This window comes from Lygodium microphyllum, chromosome 16, assembly GCF_053477565.2.
Source record: "Lygodium microphyllum isolate KBCC chromosome 16, Lygodium_microphyllum_v1.1.10, whole genome shotgun sequence".
In the NCBI taxonomy this organism is placed as follows: domain Eukaryota; kingdom Viridiplantae; phylum Streptophyta; class Polypodiopsida; order Schizaeales; family Lygodiaceae; genus Lygodium; species Lygodium microphyllum.
In genome coordinates, this window is record NC_141150.1 from 109,269,665 (window position 1) to 109,297,648 (window position 27,984).

At 39.4% G+C, this 27,984-nt stretch overlaps 1 protein-coding gene, 1 long non-coding RNA gene and 1 pseudogene across 2 annotated transcripts; 2 read left to right on the forward strand and 1 right to left on the reverse strand.

The window, feature by feature from the left end:
• Window positions 1-235: 235 nt before the first annotated feature.
• On the reverse strand, window positions 236-3,603 carry LOC148023228 (SEC14 cytosolic factor-like). The gene is made up of 6 exons (XM_087696243.1): window positions 3,230-3,603; window positions 1,488-1,743; window positions 1,217-1,253; window positions 1,003-1,105; window positions 788-898; window positions 236-691 (listed from the first exon to the last, which is right to left on the reverse strand). The coding sequence occupies exons 1-6, from the start codon at window positions 3,350-3,352 to the stop codon at window positions 557-559; spliced, it is 765 nt and encodes a 254-aa protein (XP_087552369.1). The 5' UTR covers window positions 3,353-3,603; the 3' UTR covers window positions 236-556.
• An 11,354-nt stretch (window positions 3,604-14,957) lies between these two features.
• LOC148023229 (uncharacterized) lies at window positions 14,958-16,683 on the forward strand. Its single transcript, XR_015693490.1, has 2 exons — window positions 14,958-16,064; window positions 16,167-16,683. It is a non-coding gene; the product is annotated as an uncharacterized LOC148023229 (long non-coding RNA).
• A 1,991-nt stretch (window positions 16,684-18,674) lies between these two features.
• On the forward strand, window positions 18,675-19,270 carry LOC148023230 (uncharacterized; annotated as a pseudogene).
• Window positions 19,271-27,984: the final 8,714 nt, after the last annotated feature.

The following is a 27,984-nucleotide window of genomic DNA, read 5'->3' on the forward strand; positions in this document are numbered from 1 at the left end:
GATGTATTCATCAGCTTGACTAAAACTCTGGAGATGGTTTAGAGTAGTCCTTATGGTGGTATTGTCTTTCTGCCAATAATTCTCTTCGCAAGTTCACACTAGGAATGATGGGCTGAGTGTTCAACATGCCAAGTGAACAGTAGTTCAAATTCATTATCAGGCGAATGCTAAGCATATAAACTACCTATCTGAAGTGAGTAGAAACACCATGTGATGCAGCCCTGATTACCAAATATTCTTATAGAAAAACCATTGCTGTTATATATTTATTTGGAGGAGATGTTGTTACCTTTTGTACAACAGACTCACTGCAGATCCACATAAAACAATGCATAAAGTCTTTATAGAGGTTAGCACATTCATGCAAGATTGGCATGACAGAGAGTAACTAAGACACATAAAATGCTGCCTTCACAGCTTGCCCTTCACACGCTTGCTGCATTCAACAAGGTTGCCGAACTCAACAACAAGCTCTAACATCCCCCATACGAAGTGCACTCTTTTGTAACTGCTCATAGCAGGCAGCATGCTGACTGTTGATTCCAGCGGGTTATACTCAGCCCCAGTTTGAAGAACCCACATTTTGAACAAGCTTTATATCAGCTTTGCCTCCATACAATTTGGGGAGCACATGTGCATCCATTTCAGAAAGCAGGACCTCTGTCATATCAGAAGCCTCTAAAAAAACCACCTGCCATATGTGCAAATGACTAAAGGTTTACTACCTGCAGAAGTTACCATAGCCCCACAATGAAATCACAGGATTTATGGAGAGCTAGGAACTCACCCTCTCTCTATTGGACTTGGTCAAGATTGTCGAGATCAACTTCCATGCATTTGAAAAGAATTTGGGGGCATTCACCATGTAGAGCTTGGCCATTATGCCAGGATAATAATTCTGCCACACCAGAGAAGCTCAGAGTCCTATGTTGATTTTAAAACCATAAAGCTCAGACCAGAATCACAAAGGTGCATATATACCCTCAATCTGCATGGACTAACCTGTTGAATACCAAATGCAGTTAAAAAAAACTTTGGATCAAGGGATTTCAAGCTATAGTTATTAAAGTCTGTAATAACAATTCCCCTCTTGCTCTCTGGTGCACTGCAGTCAAGAAAGAGTAGCAGTGTGAAGCAATGAATGGGATTAGAGTATGCCAATAACAGGCATCTTGGTCAATGACCCACATAGGACAGTAAACTAACGGCTTTCTACCTTGCCACAATTTTCTCCATCGTGTATGCTACAAAACCTGTGAACAAAAGCATAAAAAGGGTGTTGAACAATGTCTTTACTGTGAGAATTAACAGGTGTTCACCATTCACATGCAAAGTGCTCCACCATGTCTGATGCATTAGCAGTAGGTGATGACTAGAACTAGAGTTGCAAAACATATTGAAGGATATATTGAGCTCTTATGAATGCTACAAGGTCTCAGAAAGCCAAAAAGGAAAAAAGGAAAGAAAGGACTAATTTAGAAAGGTACGTTTGAACATCTCCCCATCGTGTTTGCTAGGTTGATGTTTGCATGCAAATCCAACAAGCACAGGCCATCCTTTCTTGGAAAGCCCCTGCAAAGCAATTATTCCTTGGTCCAGTAGTATTCTGACTTCATCGTCCGGGATGTAGCCCAAAGGCAAATAATCTTCCCTCCATTTTCGGTATTTTACATACTTTTTGGCTGCCTTTGTAGCATCCATAGAGTGTTCCATCAGAAACCTAAGGCAAGTTTCTTGGTCCTCCTGTGAATTCAAACAACGTTCATGTGAAAAAGGGTAATTATCTAGTCTATTTATCAGGTACAGGGAGTAAACATTAAGCTCGGCGGAATGAGTTTGCATAATTTCAGGCATATATCCTTGAAAGATGGTCTGTAAAAGCCCGTACCATAGACTGTAAATCATTATATAAAAAGGCTATGATTGCAGCTACTATACTTTGCAGTACCTATAAGTAACTCTCCTTGAGTACATCCTCTCAAGCCTGCCTAAGATTTTTTATCACTGGCTTGCCAGCCTGCCAAAAGTCCCATAGATTGTAGTAAGCAATATGATAACCAGAATGTGCATTCCCAAGGCTATCACCATGAAAGCTCAATGTGTGCATTTCCAAGGCTTATCACCATGAAAGCTCAATGCTTGCATGCAACAATCTCCCTACAAGATTTCCAAAATCTGAAACTCACAAAGATCCAATGCTTGTAAGTTCTAGAAGATGCAGTTACTGGTTTTAAAACAAACAAGTGCAAGCTAAAGTGACCTGGAGCATTGCCTTCTACCTTTTCCTTCTCTCCCCCAAAGCAAAGACTACTTTCATTTCCAAAAGCAAGGGTTTCTTTTGCAAGTAAGAAAGTAAACCTCTTAACTCAAGAAAACTAGAAGAAATTATACAAGAATGGTTCATCATTCCACCCTACCATTGTGGAAGCACATGCCCTGACAAGAAATTGTAACACACCGGGTGCAAGAAGCAAGATTGAGCAAGAATTCTAAATCCAAACAGAAGGCAGATGAGGCTAAGTAATATTAGAAGTGAGTTTGCAATAACGATTCACCGTGCTACCATACCCTTGTAGAAGCGTAGGCCCTAAGAAGCGATCCTAACAAACCAGGCACAAAACGAGATCCAGAAAAGGCAAAATGAGGCTCTGTGAAATTAGAAGAAATCTCACAATGTCGATTCACCATGCCACCATATCATCGTAGAAGCGCATGCCCTAATGAGCAATGCTAACAAACCAGGGACCAAAACAAAAATCAACAAAATTGTAGAATGCAATCAAGGCGAATGAGGCTCTGTGAAATTAGAGGTAATCTTACAACAACCATTCGGCACGCCACCATTAAGATTGTAGAAGCACAAGCCCTAACAAGCAATGATAACAAAAACAAGATTCGACAGATTTCAAAGGCAAATGAGGCATGCCACCATTAACATCGTAGAAGCACAAGCCCTACCGAGCAATGCTAACAAAAACAAGATCCAACAAATTTCTGAATCCAGACAAGGCTTTGCAAGATTAGAAGCAATTCTACAATGATGATTCCCATGCCACCATAGCATTGTGTAAGCATGCACCTTAACGAGAACTGCTAACAAGACGGACACACAAACAGAATCCAACAGATTTCTGAAACCAAACACGAGCCATTGAGACTCTGTGACACCGACCCAACACAAGGAAGCCGTGAAGAAGATCCCTCAGGCAATGTTGGCAGCGGAGGTTACCTGGACCGCCTGTGCAGGTCCCCAGCCAAGCTTGGCTATGACGTCGCCCATCCGAGAGAGCTCCTCAGAGGAAGTCCCCGAGTCCGTGCTCATGCCATGGACAGCCATACTGGAGTCGTTCATCGTCGTGCTCAGGGAGCTGCAAGTGTGTACTTTCTTCTCTTTCTCCTGTGAGGTGCCTCTATTTCTACTACGTGGTCGTCATTAAAGAGAGAGAGAGAGAGAGAGAGAAAGAGAAAGAGAGAGAGAGAGAAAGAGAGAGATTGAGCAGGGATGCAGCAGTTAGTCGCCGCCATTAAAGCACATTACCAGCACCCATGAAGTCGAGTCTGATTCCACATCCAGAGTGAGTGCCACGTTAGGAAGGAAGTGTTCACAAGCACCCGAGGTTTAAGATAAAGTGAATTACAAAAATCTCCAAATAAAAAAACTTTCAAAATTTGAAGAATAAGGTTTAACATTTGAACTTTTGAAAATTTTTAGTTGTAAGTTGTAACAATGACAAATACATGTAATTTGATTCAAAAATCCCTCTAAAATTTTGGCTCCAGCGGTTTTTGTATCGGCTCTACCAAAAATATTTTTCGTGAATGCTTGGTTAGGATTTTGATGGCTGTCCACACTCAAGGTCCTCTAGCTATGTCATATGACATTCAATTCGCCATCAAGCTTTCCAAGGGAATGATAAGTTATGAAATTGCCAGTCTTCACGAAAGGCCGCATAGCTTTCTAGAAAATGTCTACGGATGGGCATTCGGCAACGAGAATGCCCCTCCATCGTTGATGAAATTCTAGGCATATACTCATGGGTATATTGAGTTTTAGAAACTACATAAAATTCCAAAATAGTTAGAAATAGTCACTTTCACACATGACTCAACATGAGACTGAGACTATGTTCAAGTCAAAGTATGAAAGTGACTCAAACAATACATGGTATTATACCGTTTTAGGCTTTAGCCTTTGGGTTGAAGCTTCGCACTATTCAGATTTCTTTTCCTCAAAATCCCTCCAAGATCCAACTTGCAACTCAAGAGCTAAGACTCAACAGAGCATCCTACTCAAGCTGGTTACACACTACCCCAGACGCGGCCAAGGTAGTGCTAATACTATCCATAGTTTTGGTTACACATATAGCACACCCAACTTTTTCAACAAAGCTACCTCGACCCACTAGTAATAAGCATTCCCTCTTGGTGATTACTGCAAGATCAACTCTTGTTAGGCATGCAACAACCTTTTTGTGTGAAAGGGCTTGTCATATAGTGAGTTGGGCGTGGATAAAAATATGACCGATGGAGACAAAAATGTGGGCAGGGGAAGGGGGGGAAGATCCCCCACCCAAAAGTCTCCATTGTGCTAGAAATCCAAATCAAGTAGCAATTTAACCATGTGGCCCTCCTTTTACAACAAAGCTACCTTGGCCCGCTAGTGATATAACAAGGCCGGTTACACACCGGACAGGAGGTGGAAAAAGAGGTGTACGTTGCCCTACGTGTCAAAAGGTCATTGAGCCCAATTTTTGAGGTTGGCGGACACTTATGGGCAGGGCATCTCCCCCATCCCGAAATTCGTGCGCATCCAATGTACAAGACGACATCACCTTTTTTCAAAAAGAGTGCCAGGGGACTGACAAGAAATGAACCCCCACCAATCCCTTCACACCTCACATTCATTACCAATGGGCCAACCCCCTTTTGGTGAAATACATGGGCGCGGTTTAGTGTGTAAAGAAAGCAATGGACAACTTGCACCTCCTATAAGCATCTCCCTCCTTGTGCATGAATTACACACACTACAATGCATATACAACTCTTGTCAGACGGAGTACTTCAGTCTTCAATATTCGGTCCCTCCTAGTAACCTCGTAGTACTATGACGATTCACAGTCTCATGACATCGTCATCAGTGACTAGCCGCAGGGCGTGGACTGTGAATCGTACGAGTACTTATATTACTATAATCATGAACTTCGGTCTCATGACATCGTCATCAATGACAAGCCGCAGGGTGTGGTCTCGTGACATCGTCATCAATTAATGACCAGCCGCAGGGCGTGGACTGTGAATCGTACGAGTACTTATATTACTATAATCATGAAGTTCAGTCTCATGGCATCGTCATCAATGACAAGCCACAGGGTGTGGTCCCATGACATCGTCATCAATGACCAGCCGCAGGGCATGGACTGTGAATCGTACGAGTACTTATATTACTATAATCATGAACTTCAGTCTCATGCCATCGTCATCAATGACTAGCCGCAGGGTGTGGGCTGTGAATCGTAATCGTCTGCATGTAAGGACTGAGTAGCGACATCACACGTGAGTCCCTGCGTGGCCGCTGCTCACCAACTAAGGATGCCATTATAAACGAGGCATGCGCCATAATGCTCTACTCTGCAGAAGATGGCAGTTGACTCAGGAGAACATGAGAATTTCAATGAAAATGGCAATGATAACTTAGAACGTAGAAAACGTGAGTCAGCGACACACAAGCTGCTGCTGCTGCGTCAGCGCATACTGCTACTGTACACTATGCAAGCTTGAAAGTCTAGACAAGCAACATGCCTGATTGAGCAAGCATGCAAGGAGATTGACCAAGAACTCGGGAGTCTGTGCAGGCAACAAGTAAATTACTAGTGTGCAAGCATCCACTGATGAGCATGAGTCAGGACTCAGCACGAAGTAGCAAGCAGGAGAAGGTGCACGGTACTACTGCAGTCTGTAGCCCATATATTATGCATTGAACTCATTATATTGCATTACACATGTGCAACGGATTAATACATCCAAATATCACAATTTAATGTATACGATCTGTATCCATATAATAGATTAATGTATACATTGTAGTGTGCGCGATTCATGCACTTTATTATAAAGCAATGTCTACAATTGATACAACAATTAACTAATGTGTGTGTAGATTATTACAGTTCTAAGTTCATGCAGTTTATCATGAATTAATGTATGCAGTTGATAGAGCTACCAGCATGAATAGTAAGTGCAAACTCTAGAGGTTGCTAGCATGAGTGCAAATGGGAGTGGAGTCTCTAGATAGTGGCATTGGCTTCAACGTTGCATGTAGCAATGAAATTTTCATACCATAGATGCAGTCAATCAAGTACATCATTGCCAATTGGTTTTTATATAGCTCATTTGATTTAGGAGAATTTATGGTCCATGGATCGTTGTTCCAACTACATTCTTACTACTGTACAATATAGTTTACTATGTAGGTCTGCAATATAATCTATGGTTTAGGAGCATGAAAAGGCATTGTTCTCATTGTCTTTACATTTGATTGCCACACATGCTACAAGCCTTGAGGTATATGCACATCCTTCTCCTTCACACTATAAGAGAAAGGCCCTATATACGCGCACTGTACATGCGAAAAAGCGGGCGCGTTTATAAGCACATGTATTGGCGCGTCTATTTACGCTAGTATACAGAACACGTCTATATATCCGCATTTATAAACGTGCCTACAGATGCGAAAATAAATGTACATATTTTTCATTTCTCATAAAGTCCCTGAATATGACCAAACCTCTTAACAGCTAGTATTTATTTGAATACATTACCAACTTTACTTCTTTCTGAGTATTACAAATATACATCCAATCATTCAAAGCTAATTATATATGTGTGATTTCATGCCCTATATACATCCAATCATGCCCTATACAAATGTGATTGGATAGGGCATGATTGGATGTATATACAACATAATTACACCTGGATCATAAGGACATGATATACATGTATATACGACATGATATACATGTATAGGGCATACATGTATATCATCCAATCATTCAAAGCTAATTATATATGTGTGATTTCATGCCCTATATACATCCAATCATGCCCTATACAAATGTGATTGGATAGGGTATGATTGGATGTATATACGACATAATTACACCTGGATCATAAGGACATGATATACATGTATAGGATCGTAAGGACATGATATACATGTATATATGACATGATATATATGTATAGGGCATACATGTATAGGACATGATATACATTACCAACTTTACTTCTTTCTGAGTATTACAAATATACATCCAATCATTCAAAGCTAATTATATATATGTGATTTCATGTTCTATATACATCCAATCATGCCCTATACAAATGTGATTGGATAGGGCTGTCAAGATTGTGGGAGAGAAGGAAAGAGTCTCACTTGTAGCTTTCTTGCTTGCACAATGGGGGAATACACACAAGGGTGGAGGCTGAAAACAGTTTTTCTCTTCTTAGTTGTGTAAGCCAAAAGAACTCTCGTACAAAGAAATAGAAGAACCCTATATATGGGTCTCAAACCAAACTCAACTAACTAAGGTGGCATACTAACTGAGCCACGAACTAGAGTAGATAAGGATAGCTATCATGTAGCTATTATTCATGGGCGGTGTACCAACCGCGTCTGCAACTGACAAGTCGGTGACATAAATATACAACGGTCACCCTGGCGTATCACGAGTGGAGCTCGATATCTCAACACTTCCCCTCGAGCTCAATCCCAATTCCTGCACACCAAGCAAGTCTCTGAACTTGCGCAGCTTCTCTGCGCCCAATGCCTTCGTGAATATGTCAGCTACCTGATCCTCTGTGCTGACATAAACTAGATCAATAAGACCTAGTAAAACCCTCTCTCGCACATAGTGATAATGCACCTCAATGTGCTTTGTTCTAGCATGATAGACTGGGTTATTTGCCAAGTGTATACTACTCATGTTGTCACAATAAATGACAACTGGCCCATCTGTAGACTGATGCATATCATAAAGTAGCTTATGCAACCAAGCTACCTCACATGCAGCCATTGCTGCACCCCTGTACTCGGCCTCTGTGCTCGACAAGGCAACTGTAGGCTCTTTCTTGCTGCTCCAAGTGACTGCAGCACTCCCAAAAGAGAACACATATCCACTGGTAGATCGTCTATCAGAAATACTACCAGCCCAATCAGCATCAGTGTATCCATGCAACTGTATCTGAACCCCAGTCTCATAAAATAGTCCATACTGAAATGTGGACTTCACATACCTGAGTATGCGTCTAGCCGCATCCAAATGTGGTTTGCTTGGAGCCTGCATAAACTGACTTACCAATCCAACAGCATAGCTCAAATCTGGCTTGGTAATAGTCATATAAATCAAACTTCCTACTATGCGTCTGTACATAGTAGGGTCTTCTAGAAGCTCACCTGCATCTGTGCTCAGCTTCACATTCTGCTCCAAAGGAACTAAAATAGGCTTACAGCCTGTCATCCCATATTTGGACAGCATGTCCAATCCATACTGCCTCTGCAAGAGCTATATCCCACTTGGTGATCTAATCACCTCAATGCCCAAGAAATAACGCAGCTCTCCCAAATCCTTCATCTCAAACTTCTGCTTCAATAGCATTTTCACATGAAGGATATCTTCATCACTGTCACGTGTCATAATCAAATCATCAACATAAATGACAAGTAGCATAATACCTTTCTCTGTTTTTCTCACATAAAGTGAGAAATCTGCCTTGGAAATCTGAAAGCCAATAGTGACAAGATACTGTCCTATCTTGTCAGACCATGCTCTAGGTGCTTGCTTCAAGCCATACAAGGCTTTCTTCAACCTGCAAACAAACTCAGGATGAACAGCATGCACATAACCTGGTGGCTGCTCCATATAGACCTCTTCTTGCAAATCACCATGCAAGAAGGCATTCTTTACATCCATCTGATGTAAAAACCATCCCTTTGATGCAGCCATAGCAATGACTGCTCTTACGGTTGCCATCCTTGCAACCGGACTGAATGTTTCTTCATAGTCAATGCCATATATTTGTGCATACCCCTTGACTACTAATCTTGCCTTGTATCTGTTCACAGAACCATCTGCATTGTGCTTCACCTTATAAACCCACTTACAGCCAATTGCATTTTTACCTTTAGGCAAAGGTACCAATTCCCATGTAGCATTTGCTTCCAAGGCATCAATTTCTTCATCCATGGCTTTCTCCCATTTTTCTTTTCCTATGGCTTCCTCAAAAGAAGTGGGTTCTGGTTCCTGTATCACTTTAACCATATATGCATAGTGAATGGCTGTAAATCCATCATATTTCAGCCTATCCACAAGATACCTAGCTCTCGTAGACCTGCACAAAGTAGGTTCACTCCCAGGTGCTCTCAAAACATCCCTGGTCTTCCTTACTCCAGGTGTAACAATAGAAGGAATACCCAACTCATCATCAATGCTCTGTTCTGAGCCACTGGATTCACCATCCACATAAGAGTGACCTGCATTCACATCAAACATGGGCTGATCAACCTTCTCTTTTCCTTTTCGTGATACCTGCATACCACTATCTGCATTGCTTTGAGACGATTCTGCTGATCTCAATCTGCCTGTCCATGGCGAAGAATGTGACCCACTGCTAGAGGACGCTCCAGGTCCACTAATATTTTGTGACTGCTGCTGTAAATTCTGTGCAGCATTACCATTTTGTGCATCTACATCATCAATCACATTTACTGGTTTATACCAGCTACTCATCTCATCAAAAACAACATCTCTGCTCACTGTAAACTTACGAGTAGAAGGGTTATAGCATCTATACCCTTTTTGCTGCAGAGAGTAACCAATAAAGATGCACTTCTCAGCTTTTGGATCCAACTTGGATCTCAACTCATCTGGCACATGTACATAGGCAATGCAACAAAAAAATTTCAAATGAGAAATATCTGGTTTCCTACCAGTATACCTCTCCTCTGGAGTCATTCCATGTATTGCTGCAGTGGGAGTCCTGTTCATTATGTAGACTGCTGTAGCAACTGCTTCAGCCCAATAAAAATCTGGCAAGTCTTTTTCATTGAGCATGGCACGAGATACCTCTCCAATATGCCTGTTTTTCCTTTCTGCAATTCCATTTTGTTGTGGGGTATGACTGCATGAATATTGCTGCTTTATGCCATGCTCCTGGAGGAACCTTGCAAACTCATTTGAGAGGTACTCTCCCCCTCCATCTGACCTTAGGCATTTTATTTGCAGGCATGTTTCTTTTTCAACCATAGCTTTAAGAGTTTTGAAATGCCCAAAAACTTCACTTTTCTTTTTCATAAAATACACCCAAACTTTTCTGCTATAGTCATCAATAAAACTGACAAAATAATGACAGCCTCCAAGAGATGCAGCTTTAGTAGTCCACACATCAGAGTGGATTAATTCCAATGGCTTCTTACTCTCTTGAACATCTCTAGGAAATGGTTTCCTTGCCTGTTTTCCAAACTGACAGGCTTCACATACCTTATGCATTTCTGCAACCTTGAATTTTGGCAATCCTGCAACAATATTTTGGGCCTGCATTGATTTAAGTCGTTGTACATTAACATGACCAATGCGTTTATGCCAGATATCAATATCTGCAACTACACCGGTCCCATGTGCAAACATTACTGCACTCAATTCAGACATGTCTGCATCGAACGTAAACATTCTGCCGTTCTTCTTTCCTTTTGCTATCAAGCGACCTTTATTTTTCATATCCTCAACAAAGCATCCATGAGGATTAAATCTGACCTGCAAGCCCTGCTCAACCATTTGACCAACAGAAACCAGATTCTTGGTGATATTCGGGACATGAAATACATCAGACAGGTATTTCTTTTTCCCATCCTGCATAGATAAAGGAATTTTTCCAATCTGCACAATAGGATGTGCAGTATCATCACCAGTCTCCACAAATCCTTTCCATTTTCCTTGCATCCTCCATCCATTCTGCATGACCTGTCATGTGGTTTGATGCACCTGAGTCAACATACCATACATCGTTGCTTTCTTCTGCACTTGTCACAGAATTGTTCATGTGCTGCACCATAAACAAATGCTCATTTCTGTCATCACCCTGTCTACTAGAAGATGTATAATTCCCTTGTTGCAGTTTTCCATTCATGATGTCATTCTGCTTTTTATAGCAGTCTTTAGCCATATGACCCATTTTACCACAGTAGTAACATTCAACATTACTGTTTGCATTTTGGCCTCTTTGCTATCCACCACGACCTCTTTGGCTCCCCCTGCCTCTAGAGTTACCACGTCCTCCTCCATAGGACTGGTTTTCTTGAGTTTGTAGCATATTCTGATTTCTACCACGGCCTCCAAATCGGCCTCCTCTACCTCTGCCTCTACCTCTTCCAGCATTTGAGTAGAAGACAGCTTCCTTTGAAGTTCCTCCTGAAGAAGATGCACCACCATTTCTCTGCTCCTCGGAAATTAGAAGAGCAATCAGCTCCTCAAAATCAGGAAATCTTTCACAAACTGAAATGGATGTCCGAAACTGTGCATAATCCTTTCCTAGACCATTCAAGGTCACAGAAACTAAATCATCATCTTCCACTGGCGATCCAATGGAAGCAAGTGCATATGCAATCTTTTTCACCTTCATGTGGTAGTCATTGATGCTCATATTTTCTCTTTGCACATTATGCAACTCTTGCTTGAGTTGCATTTTCCTGGCTTGCGTATTTGTGCTATACATTTTTGACAAAGTATCCCATGCCTCCTTTGGCGTACTTGCATCTTGAATATGCACAATCATAGAGTGTGAAATGTTGATAGACAGCCAGTACATAACTTTCCTGGCTCTCTCATGCGATGCTTTAAATGCCTGCATTTGCTGTTGATTGGGAACATCAGGAAGAACTGGTTCTTCTTCATTTCCTGCAACAAATTCCCAATATCCTTTTCCCATAAGGAAATTCGTCATTCTAAACTTCCATGCTTGGAAGTTGTTCTTGTCAAGCTTTTCAGTGACAATCTGTGAGAGAGAATCAAACGCCATTACAGAACACTGCAAAAAGTTCTATCACTGCAAAGAACACAGCTTCAGCCTCACAAGGGCTAATCTGCAAAACTGGCGAGAGTGGTATTTGACCACACAGTCACTTCCTAGTGACGATTTTGCATAAACAGGAACCAAGGATGATTCTGTAACTCCCAATATCTCTGCACACAAGCATACGATGCAATTTCTACAGTAACTTTTCACCGACCTGTAGAACAGTCGTCGCACAGCATAAAACTGGGCCTTTTCCTGAGTGCGTGCAGAAAACTTCCGCCTCCAAAACAGGCCCTGAAATGGCCTCAAATAAAAAACACAGGGTCTCTTGCTTCACCGCGAAGGGCGTCTCAACCTGAGACAATGCACTCTTGCAATTTCCGGCTGTGCTGCCTGCAGAGATCTGCTCCCAAAACAGAAAATGAAAGCAACACTGCTCCTCTTACTAGAACACCGCGAGCTTGGCTTGCTTTCTTGAGCTTCTTACCACGAACAAGGCTCTGATACCATGTCAAGATTGTAGGAGAGAAGGAAGGAGTCTCATTTGTAGCTTTCTTGCTTGCACAATGGGGGAATACACACAAGGGTGGAGGCTGAAAACAGTTTTCCTCTTCTTAGTTGTGTAAGCCAAAAGAACTCTCGTACAAAGAAATAGAAGAACCCTATATATGGGTCTCAAACCAAACTCAACTAACTAAGGTGGCATACTAACTGAGCTACGAACTAGAGTAGATAAGGATAGCTATCATGTAGCTATTATTCATGGGCGGTGTACCAACCGCATCTGCAACTGACAAGTCGGTGACATAAATATACAACGGTCACCCTGGCGTATCACGAGTGGAGCTCGATATCTCAACAAGGGCATGATGATTGGATGTATATACGACATAATTATCAGAGAAGTGATTGATATATGCACATGTTGCATCTATTGTGCACTTAACCTAGCCATGGCTAAAACTTATAGATCAAAGGTTGACTTGTGCATGTGCTATATATATATATATATATATATATATATATATATATATATATATATATATATATATATAGAGAGAGAGAGAGAGAGAGAGAGAGAACTGATCAATACACTCACATGTCTCATTTGTTGTGCACTTAACCTAGCCATGCATAAACTTATAGATCAAAGCTTAATCGGTGATTCAAGGGAGTACCCTCACTTTTTAGGATAGTCCCTTGATTCTCATTATTCTCGAGGAATATACATCACAATCAATACAATCAAAGCAAAAGCAAGACATGCATGCCAATTCATAGCATGAGTAGATTGATGTAAATCAGTTGGCTTGTGCATGTGCAAGCTATTCCAATCATGTCAAAGTGCACTTATAGCTCACATATAATTTTAGATAAGGTGGACCACATGTAGCCAATGTGCACATGTCCTCTTTTCATAATCTGTAGCCAGTGTGTCCACTTGTTGGTGACTAAAATAGATCACTATAAGGATACTTTGAAATACCAACAAGCCAACTACAAATCTCTTATCTATAAAATGTATAAGTAAATTAACTTGGTTAATTTGATGAGGTCAAGTTTTCCTTCCATGGACAGTGTGGTTGGCTATCTACTTCAAGGTTATGGGAACTTGCAGAAGTCAATGGAGCATCCTAAAAATGACGATACTCTAATTACTATATCAAGTCACTTCATGTACATATCTTTGATTGATTGATGGATAATATGCCTTTCTCTATCTCTTTCATATACACCTTCATTGCATTATCTCTCTCTAGCTAAAAACCATTCGTGCTTTATCCACCTATTGATACTTGCATGCCATTGCAAGTGGGATGGTCTAGTAAGTCACCACATATGTACTAATTGACTTGCCAATGTGTTATCTCTTATCCTCAAGCTTTGTTATATATGTCACCACATAGGTCAATTGATTTGCTAGTGTACCATCTCTTATCTCAAGATTTTCTATATATTTCACCAGTATTCTCAATCAAAAACATCATATCAAGCATATCTTGCATTAATCAAGCAGATTGGCCAACCCAACATAAATGAAATTATATGAATAGCAATGTAGATCAAGATCTTAGCTTAAATCAATGACACCTTTTTGCACAATATAAACGCTTAGAGTTTAACTACAATATATAATTCCTACAAATAAGAAAGAGGCTTGATTTGTTAGACCACTATGCACATACAATCTATATATGTCATATTCCTTAAATGCATGCATTGATACTTACAACATGGAGGCAAACATTTTGATATTGAAAGAATAGGAAAGTCATGTCATGTTGATCCAAAAACAACCAAAAGCTAGCATCTAATCAGTTTAATTGTTCCTACGCATCTATCAGCGTGTGTAATAGGTATTATCTACGCATATACACGCGCTTACAGACGCGCTACACAAATATTTAAATTTTTTTTAAAAAGTTGTAGCTTTCTTTTCAAACCTATGCTTTCTTGCATTTTTTGCGTGTTTTCTGCAGTTTGAGCTCGACATCACTACTCATGTCTATCTATCACTTCATGAAGACAATGAGGGAAGGAAATAAGAGTAAAAAGAGAACAGGAGGAAAGAAGAGCCAAAGAGTAAAGAACAAGAGCCAAACAACAAGGAAGAGAAGAAGATTCAAACAACTTACCAAGGGAAGGGAGAAGGAGGACAAGGAGCTTGCAACCTAGCTGCTACCCACCATCGAAACAAGCAAAGAAGGTGAGTTCTTCTTCTCTCTCTCAATCTTGTTTGCTTTCTCTGTCTGTCTGTCTCTCTCTCTCTCTCTCTCTCTCTCTCTCTCTCTCTACAAGCTATAGTCTGTCATCTATGGAGGTTTTTTTGCGCATTTTTTAACCAAGTTTGAAAAAAAAAGGTCTGACTGTGTGCGTCTATCAGTGCATCTAGATGACAGTGTAGATGCATGTATAGACGCGGAAATAGACGCACTAACAGACGCACACAGAGACGCAGATATAGACACAACATGTAATATGTTTTATCTGCACAGGGTAATATGATTTTTCTTGTGTAGATGTGGAATCCTGGATCCTCCAGTACTGATCCTAAGTTGGAACGCATAAACAATACCTTAGCGGAGTTTTCTAGAGGTGTTAGTAGCTTTTTTGGAGGTTTTCCAAATAAGGAGCAATTCATGGGGGAGATGACCAATTATCTTGGTCACCCTCCCACTGCAGAGGAGGTTTCAGTGTGATGTCTGGGACACCTATCACATCTTTGCCTAGCATTGTCTCACAAACACCAAACCTTGGCACATCTCTACTAACAGGTACTCCACGCACTATGCATACACATAGATCAGCTGATGCACAGGGATCAGCTGAAGTACATGGATCGGCCGAAGCATGTGCATTTTCAAAAGCACGTGCATCGAGCGAGGTAGAGGGTAGTGCCCATCGAGGGAGGAGGGAGAGTCGTGCGGGAGGACGAGGAGGTCAACGCTTTGTGGGGGCTACCTAGGAGATGGCTCTCGATCACCCTCAGGGGGAAATGAGAGAGGTGAGCCTCCACAAATGTACTACTCTGTCATTGATATTGGTGGTATCTTGCATGACTTTGAGGGGAGGGAAGTGATAGCCTACTTGAGGAGTGTCGTGCATGCCACATACAAAGATTGCATGATTCCCTTCAAGCACCAAAAAATGGTTTGTGGCAAGAGGTGCTATGGGTAGTACATAGAAGGTACCCTAATCTCGAGAATTCACGATTCTCAGATGATTGGGGACAGTCAAAGGTGAGAGACGTGCTTCATAACAAGAGGTCTCACCTTATGACGCGCGCCAAGGAGTCACTGCGGAGACAAGAGTAGGGGCGCCCTGGTTATGGCCAACCACCCAATTGCCACTGCAGGGAGTGAAAAGAGGCCAAGAAGAGAGCAGCGGAGAAAATGACAAGTCACCAGCATGCAGAGGCGCGACGTATCCAGATGGCAACCATGGGATCGTCGCATTATGGATCGGGTGGCAGGGAGTCATGGGAGGCTGAGTTTGTAAGTATTATTTGATTTCTTTTTTAAAATTAAATTTTGTAATTTGTTTCACTTCATTATGTAGTGTGTTCTAATACGTTGTATGTTCAAATTGTTTTGAAGTATCATATCCTTGGTATGATGCCTACTCCTAGAGAGGTAGGCTACCATTGAGGTCATATTCGGGCGTCCACTTGGCAGTATTTCTACGAGGAGGGACTCATCACGGAGGAGCAATATAATCGTGCCATGAGGATTCCACCACCAGAAGAGGTATGTTTTATTTTTTACATGAAAAGTATAGGTAACTCTAATTTATTGTTTGTAATGGTATTTATATACCTTAATCCTTTGTGTAGGAGAACCCTGATGCAGTTGAGGATACCGAAGGGGGGACTAGCAGTAGCGGTGGTGGCAATGGCAGCGACACATGCAGCGGTGGTGGTAGCGATAATGATGCCTCTTCTGAGGAGATGTAGAGGAGCCCCATGCATGCATGCCTCCCCTTGGCTTGTAATTTTCATTTTTGATATGTATTACTTTCAGCTAGTGCTGTGACCATGACCATGCTTGAGGTCACAAGCGCTAGAACTCATAATGTAAAAACGTTGCATCTATATATATGAAATTTTGTGTTTTACATACATTATTTTGTTTTCAGTACAAAAATATTCGAAATAATCTTTCTCTGTTTTCCCTAAGCATACAATTTGATGTTGATGGGGGGGAAAAAACTAGAGAGCATGTGGCTTTGCAAGACACATGCTCTCTGGTTTTTTTTTTATACCTTTGTTTCACACGTCTATCAGGGTGTCTAAATTGCAGGATAAATGCGCGTCTATTCTCGTCAAAAACTTGCAGAGTAAATGCTTTTTTAGACGCGTGTATAGACGTACAATATGAATATATCCACTTTTTTATAAATATGATTATATATTTACGTAGCACGTCAATACGCGTGTCTATATGGGCATGTAACTCTCACTATAAGCATGCTTTTAGATGCGAAATTGTAGACGCAACAGTAGACGCGGTAATAAACGCGCCCGACATTTTTCATCACAGTTCAAATATTGCGTCTACAAGTGCGTCTATGGAGCCTTTTTGTTGTAGTGTCACATTAACATATAAAGGTGTTATTGAATAAGTTAGTAGATTATCAATGTATGGTTTTTCTATATGACAATTTGCTCTTCTTCATATGGCTAAAATGAGAAGTGGCGCAAAGAAGAGCAAGAAATAAAAATTTCTTGAAGAGCCTCTTAGGTTACATGCTTTACCAACAGATGGATCTCAATGTATCAAATGCTATGAATGTATTTCCTGATGCTAATGAAGGTAGCAACACCCATGGCAAGAAAAAACATCATTATAGGGTACTCCTTGAGCATTGGAAAATCCATCATACTTGGGTTTACTGTATTATTGATAATGATGGAAATGAGAGAGGTTAATGCTTATGGTGCTCCTTTGCTCGCAAGGAAAACCCATTTGCCAAACATAAGGGAGCAACCTCATTATAGAAAAATGCATTACAAATCCATGAAAACTCAAGGGAATGTGCAAAGGTGAAGTTTATGTGGCTGAGATGTGGCAAGAGTAGGAAAAAACAAGCATGATACCTATCGAGAAGCATATTGATGCTATGATAGGTTGTGAGAATGAGCATAGAATATCTAAACTACATGGTATGTGATCAAGAGGTACTTGCCTTTGCAAGAGTTTCACCATCAATACAACTTCCAAAGGTTTAGAACCATGAGCATGCCTCTAGCAAGTGAATACCCTACTTATACAAACAAGGATGCAAGAAAAGGGTCTACAAGGGCAGTTAAGCACATCTACTTAATTAGAAAGATTGAAACATGATGCACGGAGTAGTCCATTCTACTCCATCCAAGTTTATGAGAGTATAGATATTAGTATATAACAATATGATTTTGTATGTCACCTTTATGGAGGGTGCTAGAAATGGTTGTATGACCACAAAGTCCATTGACCTTATTTAGCCACAACAAGTGCAATTGCAGAAGCTTTATATGATACAATGGTTAATTTTTTACAATGCACGAAATTACCTACGTAAAAAATGGTTGGAATTGCAATTAATGGTGCCATAATCATGGCAAGTTCAAACACATGTTCAATGGCAAGGTTAAGAAGAGAAGTTCCACATATTATGGGATATCCTTGCATAGCTAATTGAGAGGCCCTTGTAGTTGTGATTCATTTGGCATGTTTAAGAAGTTTAAATACATGGATAAAATTGCATGAAAAACATATGAATGGACTTCTAGATCAACAAAAGGCATGTATTCTTAGCTAATGTTGTTAAGTCATTTAGTATTAGTAGGAGAGGAAAGCTCAAACTACAAAAAATGCATGGTGTATATTGGCTATCTAGAGGTCAAGTAATGATCAGTATTGTGAGGCTTATGCTTGCATTCTAGCATTGGGAGTCACATTAAGTCAATTATGGAGACTCTTCATCTTGCATTTATTAGCACACAATTTGCAATTGATATTATGCATATGGAAAACTTTATAAAGAGGTTGCATAAACAGATTGGGGTCATGATGTATAAAGATATACAAGGTACAACTCATGAGCATTATTTAAATTTGGGATCTATGTGGGAAGGTAATGTGGCTAATCCACCTGAGACATATGCTAGTGTAGTGGAACATATGGTATTTTTTTGCAAATGCTACATCACAAGTTTGATACAAGCTCTATCAAATGGATTTCTAGATGATTTTGATGTGTTTGAAGCATTAAAGTTTTTCTCTCCACAAGATTATGATAGTAGCTTAGAAAACTTGGATGGCGCTTCTACCAAAGAATGGTTACAAGTGTTGTGTGGACAGTTTGGAAAAAATACAAGATCTTTGATTAGTGTAGATGAATGCAAAGGTGAGAGAATGTATTTTATTACAAGAATGCGTAATTGTTTTAAGGGGACGGATATGCACTTAGCCTAGCATGAGTGTTGCAATCATGATGAGTGGGAGTACTCATTTCCATCAATAATGAAGTTATGGAGAGAATTGTTAGTCTTACATCTCCCTTCAGTTGCATGTGAGAGAGGGTTCTCCAAGATGAATAAGATCAAGAATAAGCTTTAGAATCAATTATCACCGGATACATTGAGTTTGTTAATGATATGAATACCCCAAAAGTAACAAATTTGGAATAAGTGCCATGGAGTGAATGCTATGATGCTTAGAATGGCATGAAGAATAGGAGGTCTAGTGGTTTAAAAAACTACTTGAGAAATATATTGATGCTTTTGTTACATGTGGCTTTTATATTTTGTGACCTTGCATGCAATTATTAGACAATTGCTAGATGTTAAACTCTTTCTATAGTTTTATTAGAAAATGATACATTACTTGTATTTGCACTGTTGTATTTAGAGTCTTTCATTGAGTGAATGTTGTCCCCATTGAAATCAGATAGTTGGATTACTTTTACGATTGCATGAGGAATGAGATTAGTAATGGGAAAATTTGATCATTTGGTTTATGCTTATAGGTAAAAGTACAGGTACATTCAATAAAGAGCCCAAATCTCGAAGGAAACACACGTGGCACAAGGCAAATGTATTGGCAAGACATGTATATTATGCTCTTTGGATGTACATAGTGAATGGAGATGTATGTCACCCGAAATCTCTAAGGCCTCACATGGTTCTACATGGTATTGAGCAAGTATTTTACGATGATCATGGCATGATATACGCTTCTTAGTCTTGAGGTATGCAAAGAATGCAACTATGGGTCAAGGCAAGCTTAGTGCACTAGGTGCATAAATTTTAGGACTACCATAATGATTCAATTGCAAAAAATTGGATATGACTAGTGAGAAAAAACCTTGTAGCTCATCTAAAAGAGGGAAAATTCCCCTTTTTTTAAAGCAAAAAATCTCACTGATGGGAGCTAAAGGTGAGAAGATATTGTAGTTTTTGTACATAGTAGTCTGATGGGTGGGATAGGTGCAGAAAACCCCTATACAATCACATAAAGTGAGCTACAAAAAATTATGAAATTTTTTGGTCATAAAACTTTGTACAAAATTTTGTAGAGGGCATTCCCCTCTTCAATTAGAATAAAAAAGTACTCAAATCGGACTTTACTATCAAAGGATATGCTCATTTTTCTGACAATGGACCTAGTTGGTTGCACCTAGAATAGTAGGAAACAAAGGCAAGGGCAAAGCCAAGGGTAACCTACAAAGAGATATTATCGATGCTAGAGAGCCTATCATTGAAGAGCCACATAGGGATGACTTTGAGGAAGAATCACTTGAATAGGGAGCCTTCAATGCTCTTAACCAAACCCTATGCCAACATGAGACATGCCATGCACTTAAGGCACAATGACATGGTTTCTAATCACAATGAAGTGGTATCAAAATTGGAAATGCTCATTGATCATATGGCCTGCTTGAATAGCCCTTCCAAGATGGATTTCTTGATTGAGAAAATAATCCTCTCCAACAAGCAAACAACACTTTCTCAAGCTCAAACTCAACAAACCTTGGATAGACTCGCCACCCTCATCTCTAAAATGGCCGTAAATCATTTGCAAGACAAATAAAGTAGTGATAGGACTGAATTGAGGTAGCCCACTTCACCCCCAAATGGTAACTCTTAGCCTCGATTCAAGATAGCCCACTCCACCCCCACAATTCAAACTCATAGGCTAGTATTATTGGAAGTAGAGATTTTTCCATTAGCAGCTTTGCAGTGGGTGAATCATCCAATACAAATGAAGAACTAGTGATGAGTGCTTTCCCTATGCACCTTGGCATTAGAAGTCAACCCCACTTTTGAGTCACTTTCAACCTCACAATGGCCAAAATGGGTAGCTTGATACTCATGTGGGCAGCATGCACATAATGGACAACATGCTTGCATATAATGTATAGCAAGGTCCCAATGGGTAACATGTATACAATGGGAATTATGGATATAATGGGCATCTTGCTTACAATGGCCCACATGGCTTGAATGGGCATCCAAATGCTTATGACTGAGAGACCAAGACAAGATAATCCTCACCAAATACAATACCCAATCTTCGTCCCTATCGAATCTAGAGGAGTGGATGGCCATGTTGGAATCCTACTTTGATCTATACCCCAAGATGGATGAGCAAAATATATACTTTTCCACACTTCATCTCAATGAGGGTTTTGCACATACTTGTTGATGGCACTATATAAAACGTGAAAATCAGACTCTCCATGAAAATGGGAGGACTTCAAGGCACATATGGAGTAAGTATTTGTCTTTCCGATTGAGGCACAGTGATAGGCTAGGAGGTGGTACCAACTAGAGCAACATAGCTTATTTGTAAGGGACTACACAAACCAATTCCTTAACTTGACAATATATGTGAAAAATGTTAGTGATGACACAAAATTTCATAAGTGTATATATGGATTGGAGTCCAATTTATTTGCTGATGTGAGTATAAAAGCCCACTATACTTTTCCAAGCAATAGAGTTGGCCGAAATGTATGCTTGCAAATACAAGAAAGACTTTAGATTTCAGCCCAATTTTGGATAGAAAATATCAATAGCTAGACAAAGCTCTCACAAGGAAGTGATTATGGGGGAAGTAACATGCCATATAGAAACTCTAAAATACCCACTTACTTGCCATTTAATACCTTAAAAAAGAAACCAAGTTTTAAGATAGCAAACAACACAAAATACGTTGAAAATAGACCAAAAAATGCTTCAACCCAAGGCAACCAAGGGGGCCAAAAATTCATCCCAATGGATCTCTTTAGAGAGTGCAAGGAAAAGGGTTTATGTTTTTTATATGGGAAAAAGTACACCGCGGGTCATGCATCAGAATGTGCTTATCAGAGGGCTAACCTCAATAGTGTGTATATCTTGGAAGATGTGGATGAAGAAGATGAGGATTCAGATGCTATGGTGCATGCTAATCATGAGGATTATGATGAGGATAGGGGTTAAGAGCAATTTTATGATCCCTTGGATGACTTTCCCTTTAACCTAGGTGGATTCTTGCCCCATGACTCAAGTGGAAATGCTTTTATCATACCCTCATGTTTTGCCACTTCCATATGCTCTATTTATATGGATGTATGGATAGGCTCTAAGAGTCCAAGCACACTACAAATATAAGAGAGCATAAATGGAAAACATGTTTTTATTCTTGTGGATAGTGGTAGCACTCACAATTTTGTAAATAAATTAGCTATGGATCATTTAAGGTGCTTTCCCATTGAATTATAGTAGTCCCTAAGAGCGCAAGTGGCAAGTGGTGATGAGGAAACCAACACGCAAATATGCTCTAGAGTACCCTTATGCTTCGTTGAAATTTATGTGTTATTTTTGGACTTGATTGCACTTGATATGGGCCTCGTGTTTTTTTGGGTTGTGATTGGCTAAAACACTTGGGAAAGATTACCATGGATTTCTCTTAGCTTTGCATAGAGTTTGTTATACATGGACAATTCATATACTTAGAGAGAATTCAAGATAATGTAGAATTTCAACTTATTACAACCAAGTGGCTCAAAAGCGAATTTAAAAAATAGTCACATATATTTGTATTGCATTTGAACAAAGAAATTACATATCAATCTACAACTTTAGTTGAGAATTCAGCATTGAAAGACCTCTTGGATGAGCACAAGGATTTATTCCAAATGCCTATAGCCCTCTTATCTAAGAGACATGTGGATCACTCCATTGATTTGAAGCTCCATTCAAAGCTAGTGAACAAGCCACCATACAAGCTCTCAAAGTGTGAACATGAAGAAGTCACAAAGTAATTCAAGGAGTTATGTGAGATGGGGTTCATTGATTCGAGTTCTTCTCCTCATGCATCCCCATCTTATTAGTCAACAAGAAGAAAGATGGTTCTTTTAGGATGTGTATTGATTATAGGGACTTGAACAAAATTCAGTTAAGAACCAGTACCCTATACCTAGGATTGATGACTTGCTTTATGAGCTAAGGGGGCAAAGTATTTCGCAAAGATTGATCCAATATCCGGCTATCATTAGATACACATGAGAGCAACTGATGAGATAAAAACAACAATTTGCACAGATTGAGGACTTATCATTTTCTTATAATGCCATTTGAGTTTACAAATACCCCTTCTACTTTTTAGAGCCTCATGAATAAGATCTTACATCCCTTTCTTTTTCAGTTTGTTCTTGTATTCTTTGATGACATTATCATTTACAGCAAATCATTGAAAGAACACTTACTACACATCAAGAGGATATTTGCAAAGGAGAGCAAATGTATATTCATGTAGACTAAGGTAGAGTACTTGGGTCACATTGAGTGAGCATGTGATATAGACTGACTATCAAGGATTTTTTGGCCCATGCCATCAAAATCACTTCTTTATGTGGGTTTCTTAGTCTTTCTTCATTCTATTAGAGATTTATTCATCATCATGCAATAATTGTACCACCTTTGACTGATAGGTTGAAAAAGAAGACCTTCTTTTGGGATGCTCTGGTTGATCGTAGCTTTAACAAAATGAAGGAATTGCTTACTTCAATCCTTATACTTGTTTATCCAAACTTTTCAAAGAATTCATTATACAATGTGATGCTAGTGGAAGGGGTATAGGTATTGTCTTGTTGCAAGAACATTGTGCCATTTCACTTGAAAGTTGCAAATTGCATGAAATAAAGAGGCAAATGCATGTCTATGACTAAGAAATGCTAGCTATCCTTCATGCTATCAAGAAGTGGCATCACTATCTCTATGGTAGCTAGTTTAGAGTGAAAAGTGAAGCGCTTACCAAGTGCTCAAGTACTTTCTATCATAGCCAAATTTGACTTCTAAACAAGGAAGGTGGATGGCAACCTTACAAACTACAATTTTGAGATCATTCATACTAGATGAAAGGATAATGTTGTGTTTGATTCCCTCTCTCATATGTGGGCATGCAAAATATTATCTATTTTTTAGCTTCACAGTGATTGGATATATCAAGATTCCTACTTGCTTAGTGATGACTTCAACCCTATCTTTTAGAAAATATAGCAAGGTATCATGGAAGAGAACTCCTAGTATCAACTCAAAAAGGGACTTTTCTGGTCACATGGCAAGATTTTAATCCCTCAAACCTCTCATTCTACATGAAAATAATGGAAGAGATGCATTCTTCACATAGTCATTTAAGCATCTTTAAGACATATGGTAGAATTGCAAAGAGTTTCCACTAGAAGGGCCTATGGAAGGATATCAAGGAATTTGTATCTAGATGTGTGTCATGCCAACAAAACAAGGATAGCACTCTTAAGCCAAGCGGTTAATTGCTGCCCCATTGCCTATCCCTGAAGAAAAATAGCACTTTATGATGGATTTAATCAGTGGCTTACCCATGACCAAGAAGGGTTTGAATAGCATCTATGTGATAGTGGATTGACTCACCAAAGCATCCCACTTTATCCCCATCAAGACATAGTATACTGTGTCTCAAGTAGCTGGCCAATTTATGAAGTATGTCTTTAAGTTGCATGGGCTTCCACAAGTCACTATGCATGATAGGGATGCCAAATTCATGAGCCATTGTTGGCAGACAATTTTCATCTCCATGGGGACCAAATTAGCTCCATCTATAGTATACCACCCCTAGATGGATGGCTAAAATGAGTAGGTAAACAAGTGGCTTGAGACATACTTGAGGAATTTTTATCATGATGGATAGAATGTGTAGGATTCATGGCTCCATTGGGTTGATTTTTCTTATAATAACTCCACTCATGCTAGCATTCGAGTATCTCCCTTTGAGGCCATGTATGAGAATAGGGTGCCCCTTTTTATGGTCACCTTCAGTAAGAAGTTGAACCCACATGGAAGCAAAGAATTGAATGGCATGCAAGCCATGCTTTAGCAATGTAGGTTGAATCTTAAGAAGAAAGCCTAAGAATACATGAAGCTCTATGTCGATGAAAAAAGGCACTCCCTTGAGTTTCAAAAAGGTGAGTTGGGTCTCCTCAAGGTACCCAATTCTCAATACTCCACACTAAAGAATGGCTTTAGCAACAAGCTAGCACACGCTATTATGAGAGTAGATGACTTGGCATGTTGTCTCTAACTCGCTCCCTCCACTAATATTCATAATGTTTTTCAAATGAGTCAATTGAAACCTTTTATTGGGATTTCTAAAGACTATATGGAGAAGTTGTCACCCATAGATGACGAGGGCATCATCCAGTACACTCCTAAGGCAATCCTCAGATAGAGAGGAAAGAAATTGAGGATTGATCAATCAATCCAAGAATATTTGATTAAATGGCTATGTGTACCCTTGGAAGAAGCCTCTTAGATATTAATAGCTATTTTACACAGGAGCTTCCCTACCTAAAAGATGTAATTTTGATTGAAGGTTGGCTTATTTTGGCCTAGTTTGGCATGAAATTGCTTACATAGACAACATACTACTTTAGAACATATTTTACCCTCATTAATGATAGTCATGTGTAACATATATGTGCTGAAAGTATGCTTCATGAGCTTCATTATTTTGACATGTCATATGTCTCAATTGAAGTTGCCTATAGAAAGTTATGACCACTTTTCTCCATAAGACCTATTATGGATAGCATGGTATCCACTATTTGTTAGACAATAACTATCAAGAATGGTGGCCAAACTCATACATGTTATACATATTCAATAGACATCTATACACCCCAATTCCATATGAGATTGAACTTCCCCATATATATATTATCCTTGTAATGCTAAATAGAGTAGCTCTTTATAGCCCCATAAAGAACCATACCAATAAGTTCTCTTTTTGTTTTTGAGGGAAAAAACCTTTGGTTGGAATGGAATGTAAAAGACTAGGATAGATGTGTATAACATATGGTTAGCATGGAAATACTGGATTACACTGATGGGGTATTTGAAGTATTGAGAGACATGGTTAGGGCATCAGTTATATCAATAATCAAGTCTCTCTTTACCGTCATTCTAGCTTCATGTCTTCCCTTCTCTTTCTTTCTCTCTCCCTATCTTTCTCTCTCTTTTGCTAGTTTTTCTCTTTCTTCTTCTCTCTCTTTCTTCCTCTTTCTCTCTCCTCTCTATAGTCTTCTTCCTTCTCTCACATCTCTCCTAGGTCTCCTTTATTACATCTTAGTATTGATGTGGGCATGCTATAGCAGGGTATGGGCATAATCACCTCCTCATTCAAACTATTCCTACTTGTTCAACTATAGTTGTTGATGTCTTTGCAAGTTCTCCTCATGTTGTTCATAATCAAGACAACTTGTTTTAGTTGGTATATAGAATTAAGATGCAACACTTGTGTAAGATGTAGACAGAGAGTAGGATTGGTATGGGCATCTTGATGAATTCATTGAGATACAAGCTAGTATTGTATATGCCATGACCAAGTGGGAAGAGGAAAATTAACAATGTATTCTCCAAGGTGATGTCTACATAATAGGATGATCTTGTTGTGCAAGCAAGCCATTTTTATGTTATTGTTCTTTCTAGGAGCTAATTATTATTTTGCAAGATGATGCATGCAAACTCATGGTGATCGGCTCCTTTGGAATGCCTATCTCATCGATAGTTTTGGCTTGACTATGTTGTCGAGGAAACTATAGCTTACTTTGTTTTCATTTTCTAATTCTAGCATTGGATCAATGAGGACCTTTCATGATGAATTTCTAGAATTCTTTCAATCAATTGTTTGCCAAGGACACAGAGAACAACCTTTGGATATGGATGTTCTATTATGATATATTTTTGCATCACTGAATTATGTAGCATATTAAAAATGAACACATCAACAATGCTAGATGTAGCTAAGTCTATTAAATGGTTGAGCAAATGGTGCATCAGTCAAAGACACTAAAGGATTATTGAGAATCAAGCATCAATCCAATGTTTCATTCACGATTACTGTTATTGATTTAGATATCAAGATTGACACATCGATAATGCTAAGAAAGTGTAGCTATAGCAGTTTATCACAGAGAATCCTTTTTGTATAAACTGATAGTAGGTCCATGCTCTTATAGTTTGTAGTCACTTGCAATAATTATGGCATATACTTCTCATGCATCAACCAATAATGCTATTTTTAACATTAATGAAAAGCTTGATGATAACAACTTAAAATATTGGAAGGTACAAATATGGCAAGTGTTACTGCAGAAGATGCATGTTAGGCCATTTAAAACAAAGGGTTAAGGCCAAAAGTTTAGGATAAAGATGACTAGGATGAGCTTGATGATTTATGGAAGTCCACTATCATACAATCTTTGTCTAAGTAGGTGTATTTCAATGTCATCTCTACTACTGAGGGTGGTGTATATGAGTTATGGAAGAATATCCATGACCTTTATGCCAAGCAAAGTATTACATTTCACTTGTATTGGTTGAAGAAGCTCATGGACCTTTGAGATAACATAAAGTCTTTGTTCTTACTTGTCACACTATTAGAGTCATGGGATACATTTCATATTGCTATGAGTCCTAATCTCCCTGAGGAGTTTTTAATGCAATGATGTAGAGAGTGTTTTATTCATAGAAGAAGAAAATAGGAAGAATATGATGCAGCCTACACTTCTCATGCACTTACTGTTAGAGGTAGAAATTATGAAAATGATAATAATAATCATGGTAGATATTCACATCCCAATAGGGGAAAGTCTCAATTTGGTGGGCAATCCCATAGTAAGTATCCTAGGGTCATAAGTCCTCTTTTATATGTCATTATTATGGGTAGCATGGTCAAATAGGCTGCAACGCCATAAAATGCACAATGATAAGCACAATGAGAAAGGCAAGGGGAAAGTATAGGAAAATTCAAACTCCACTAAGATTGTACCTAAGTCTAGTGTGAAGATAGAGGACATCAATGCATTGGAGTATAGTTCTGGTGATTACATTTTTTACCGTTTTATCTCTTGATG

Coding starts and splice junctions, on each gene's coding strand:
- LOC148023228 (XM_087696243.1), bottom strand. CDS start 3,352: ATGAACGACTCCAGTATGGCTGTCCATGGCATGAGCACGGACTCGGGG. Junction 1,744..3,229: donor GACCTGCACAGGCGGTCCAG/GTAACCTCCGCT, acceptor TTGAATTCACAG/GAGGACCAAGAAACTTGCCT. Junction 899..1,002: donor CTGCATTTGGTATTCAACAG/GTTAGTCCATGC, acceptor CTGGTGTGGCAG/AATTATTATCCTGGCATAAT.